Below are 4,344 nucleotides of genomic sequence, written 5' to 3'. Positions count from 1 at the left end.
ATCACCGTCCCCATCCCAGCGGCCCCTGCTCTGCCGCCAACACCCAGAGCAGCCCAGAGAAACACCAAGGAGCCGCAAGCTTCCAGCCACCCAGCACCCCCAGGCCTGCCCCAAACCACCAAATCCCACGGATTTCTGGACGCCAGCACCAAGGAAACAAGAGCTCAGTCTCTGCCACCCTGAGACTTCGGGTACCTTCTCCTGGAGCGCTCTTTTGGTCACTCCCTTGAGCCTTCAAACCCCTTCAGACCTCAGGACCGTTTTCAAGGGGGAAAAACACCCACCCAGAAAGACATTTAGTGTTAAACCCGGCTTGGCATGGTTCCGAGCGCAGTGGCGCACGAGAGGCAGCCAGCCCCGGAGCCACAGCTTCGCCCGAGTGGCATTTTAAAACACAGGAACAGCAAGTTCTGTAACTCAGACATTAGACAAAAGAATAAAATTGAAGCCACAGGAGTACCAAAAGGCGTCAGCCAAACTGGGACTCGCCACACTGGGACTATCCGTGTTCCCAGCACTAAACCGTACTGGGCCAAACTAAGGGTTTGGGAGTTCACCATCAGCGAAGGCTTCCCGCAGTTATCTCCACTGGCAGCTACCCCCACAGACAAGGCTCCTGTTGCCAGAGGGGTTATCTGACATAGTACAAACCCAAGAAAACAGAAACCAGTACCACAGACCCATGTACGACATACACTAACCCCACAAGAGCTACTTTAGAAGTCTCAGCATAAAACCAGCTTCATTCCTACCCCAGCCCACCGCCTGACAGCGGCGGCTACAAAGCTACAGCTCCCAGCTGGCTGTGAAAGGCCTCATGCCTGCGCCCCTGCAAACGCCTTCTCCCCAGGTCCATAGGAAACGGGCTGAAAAGACAACCCTCCCGTTAAAACATGCCCCTGCTGAGGGCATCCAGGTACTCCGCAGCACTGCTGCGAAGCGGCTGGGAAGGCTCTTGAGAGGGGAATAGAAACAGCGGCACTGAGGTTACGTGGGTCTAGTAAGGCAACACCGGGACTCGATAAAACCCAGATCATCCAACGTCCGGTCCCGAGCTTTACCCTGCACTCCTCTCCAAGGCCCGTGGTGTTCCAGAGAAAACTTTGCACTGAAAGAGAACTTATGGTTAGTTTTGGACACAAAGCTTCACAACACCTCTGGGTAAAATGACTGAGGTATCACGGAAAATAATGGAGAAGAGGAAATCCGAGCAGCTGCTTCACCATAACTGCTGGTCCAAGTGGGGAGAATGGAGAGCAATATAAACTACATTGTAAAAAACTATATATAGTTTACAGTTTCCTATAAACTACATGATTTAAATTTTCTGTCTGACCTCCCACTGGAAAAAGAGGAGAAGCCAGCCAGAACAGTCGGTGAGGAGTACCACAGGGCAGAAGCTGGTCTGCGGCACCCTGGCTGTGTGCTCTGCACACAGGAGAACGCTGTTGGCACCGAGCGGTCCCTCCGCAAGGTACCAGACCCAGACAACCACGGAACCCGTTCCTCTGCTGGTCAAAATTCATCCCGTAACCTTGGTGGGTGGTCCATGCCAAAAAAGGACGATGGTTTTCCATGCACGTCACGCTCTCTTTTCACAAAGGCGGTGAACGAAGAGACACAGTTCCCGATGAAGTGATCGGACTGGCCGAGAATATACAAATCCATCTGGGGCACTTCTGGCTGCAAGCTCACCACCTTGATCTGCGGAGGAACCAAGAAAGCAGACGCACCCAGTTACCTGTGATTACAATCAAATGCCTTGGCGTAACATTAGAAATGGGAATATCCAACAAAAAGAGCGGATTGTGTCTTAAGTTGCCCTGTAACTCATTTACGGATAGATAAATATCACAACATTTTGGAAAATCCCTTAGGTTTTTTGAATTGAAGCATTTTTCAAGAAGAAATTTACTGCTGTGTGGGATCATACTCCGAAAAAGGAGTTTTACAATACAATTTTTATTGCTATGAGGAAAACTCGCTTTGAGATGCCAATTTGTCTTCGAATAATGAATTACACAAGTGCCTCCTGGCCAGGGCAGCGACAGGCCAGAATCCAAGGAAGGTTTTAGTTCAAGCGCTCTTGCCCGAACAGGTTTCCGAAAGACTTACCTTCCGCTGGAAAAGCTGCTGTATTTCCGTCGTGGAGGGCTCAGAATCAGTAGCGACATAAACAGATTTCGCTTCCGTCTTTGTCACCCAGAGCTTGAGAGCACGCTTGATCTCTCTGAGGTTTGGCAGGCACATGTCCATGGTCAGAGGGACCGCGGTGCTTCGGTCGTAGCCCACGCACTGAGGCGAAGCCATGAGGTGTGGCCCGGCTGTCCCATCCTTTAACATATTGCAGGCATTTTTCTATTGGAAGAAGAGAAAATAGCCTGTTTGAACGGCAACAGTGCGAGTAAACACCGCCACGTCCCCCACCTCTGCCAGCAGCATTACAGCCCATTTAAAAGCAGTCCCAGCAGCATCGCTAACGCATTACTGAATGTCAGCAGGATTCGGGGTGCCACCCCAGAAGGACAGCCCCTTCATAGGCAGCTTTTTCCATTGGTCTACAGCAACCGCAGGGGCTGCAGGAACCAGGCGCACGCAGGAACTGTACCCAGTCCGAGCCGATCCTCAGATGAATTCCTACGTAGGGCCTGACCAGCAGAGAATGAATATAGGCTTCACCTTTCTTCACCATTTCATCGGACCACACGATATACTTATGGAGGGGCCGGTGCTCCTCTAAGACTGGAAACTGGGCTGGAGCTCCAGGTAAGGCGAGGACAGGGTGCTCGGAGGATGAAAACCTACAGAGAGAAAACGCAGCAGACCGCCACATGACCCTGCCTGCATCCCCCTGCGCTGTGCATGAATTCCACGAAGGCTGGGATGGAAACTATCAACACCCTGAAATACACAGCATCTATTGCTCCAAATTTCCCCAAGACGGAGTCTAACCATTCTGCCGTGTGACCAGAATGTTAAAGCAAAGCTCAGGTACCGCGTTTTACGATTTCACCCCAGACTAGTGCAATTCTGTCACCCAAACTCACTGGCACGACTGAAGAGGCTCTGAAAACACAAGGTAACCCGCAAAATACAGTTCATGATCAGCAACTGAGAGCCAAATTCTTTCGGAAGAATAATACCTATGCAATCAGTAAGTACTGGAACTAATTATTACTGGCTCAGAAATCAACCAGCCGAGCAGACCTGACACCTAGCGCTGCCCAAAGGAAGAGGGTGCTCAGCCAGTATTTAACGGAGCAGGCGTTAAGATTTTTAACTATATTGTTAACTAACCACTTCAATCTCTACCCCAAAACGCAAGGGCGTTCCGCAGGGACTAGCGCAAGTGTGCTGGGGCGTTACTCTACAGTGGCACGCTCCTACTTTTCCACCCCCTCGCTACCTCTGGATCCAGTGGTCCTTGTATGCAGAATTGAAGGAAATCCCCTTGAAGAGCTCAGACTTGTCAAAATCCACGTGGAACTGATCCCAGAAGGGACCAAATGGATTGCCATCCTGCAAAGGACAAAGAGGTGTTCGTTCAGTGCGTACGCAGAGCCCGAAAGGCAGACTAGCAGGATCCCAGGGAGCAGAGCGGAAGCGTTTCTCTCTTATGGGAGGAAAGCAGACGGAATACACCAGCCTGTTTGTCACGTATGGGCTCCACAGGAAGGAGAGAGGGAAAAGGTTCACTGAGAACTAATGCAAAGGGTGTCTGAAAAGAAGATGCCACAGCTCTCAGACTTTTACATAACAGAGGTCGGTTAGAAACCAGCCGGACAACTACACCAGTGATGCAAAGCGGGCAGAGACCAGCAAGCTTTGCTGTTACAGACCCGTTCTCACAGTCACGGCCAAGCCTGAGCACACAAAATCCGCTTACACAAACCTTCCTGAACCCCAAGGATCTGCTGAGAAAGGACGGCAGGAAGGCGCAGCAAGCCACGGGGGAAGAAACGCCGCACCTACGCCAGCATCTGGGGCGCTGAACTCCTACGCTTGCAAACCAGCCACGGCACGAAGGAGGCAGCGACTCCCTCTGAACAGGCGCAGAATTAAACTGCGCCCGCGGGGCTGCGGGAGGACCTCACCTTCATGGGAAAAGTGCTTTTGTCGGCCCTTCTCTGAGCCGCCGCTTCGAAGCAGTAAGCCACCCGCTTCCCGGGAGGCCAGTGCACGGGCGCCAGCTTCTCCATGAAGTCCTCCAAGGCGATGACGCGGTGGTACTGCAGGAGCGGCTCCAGCTTGAAGTGCTCCTTGTAGGGAACGTGCAGCTGGGGACGACAGGGACGGCCTCACGCAACGCCCCGGGGCGCGGAGCCTCCCGCGGGGCCCGTACCT

The 4,344-nt window shown here is 52.4% G+C and overlaps 1 protein-coding gene across 1 annotated transcript; it reads right to left on the bottom strand.

Annotated features, from left to right (window-relative positions):
- Positions 1–1,515: 1,515 nt before the first annotated feature.
- On the bottom strand, positions 1,516–4,277 carry POFUT1 (protein O-fucosyltransferase 1; the record flags this gene model as incomplete). The annotated part of the gene is made up of 5 exons (XM_010155923.1): positions 1,516–1,704; positions 2,116–2,358; positions 2,609–2,801; positions 3,407–3,519; positions 4,095–4,277. Coding segments are annotated over 5 exons (921 nt in total), but the record flags the coding sequence as incomplete, so codon positions are not given.
- Positions 4,278–4,344: the final 67 nt, after the last annotated feature.

Source organism: Eurypyga helias, unplaced genomic scaffold (assembly GCF_000690775.1).
Source record: "Eurypyga helias isolate BGI_N326 unplaced genomic scaffold, ASM69077v1 Scaffold39267, whole genome shotgun sequence".
Lineage (NCBI taxonomy): Eukaryota > Metazoa > Chordata > Aves > Eurypygiformes > Eurypygidae > Eurypyga > Eurypyga helias.
Note: the sequence above shows the minus strand (reverse complement) of the source record. Positions and strands in the feature narration are given on the sequence as shown.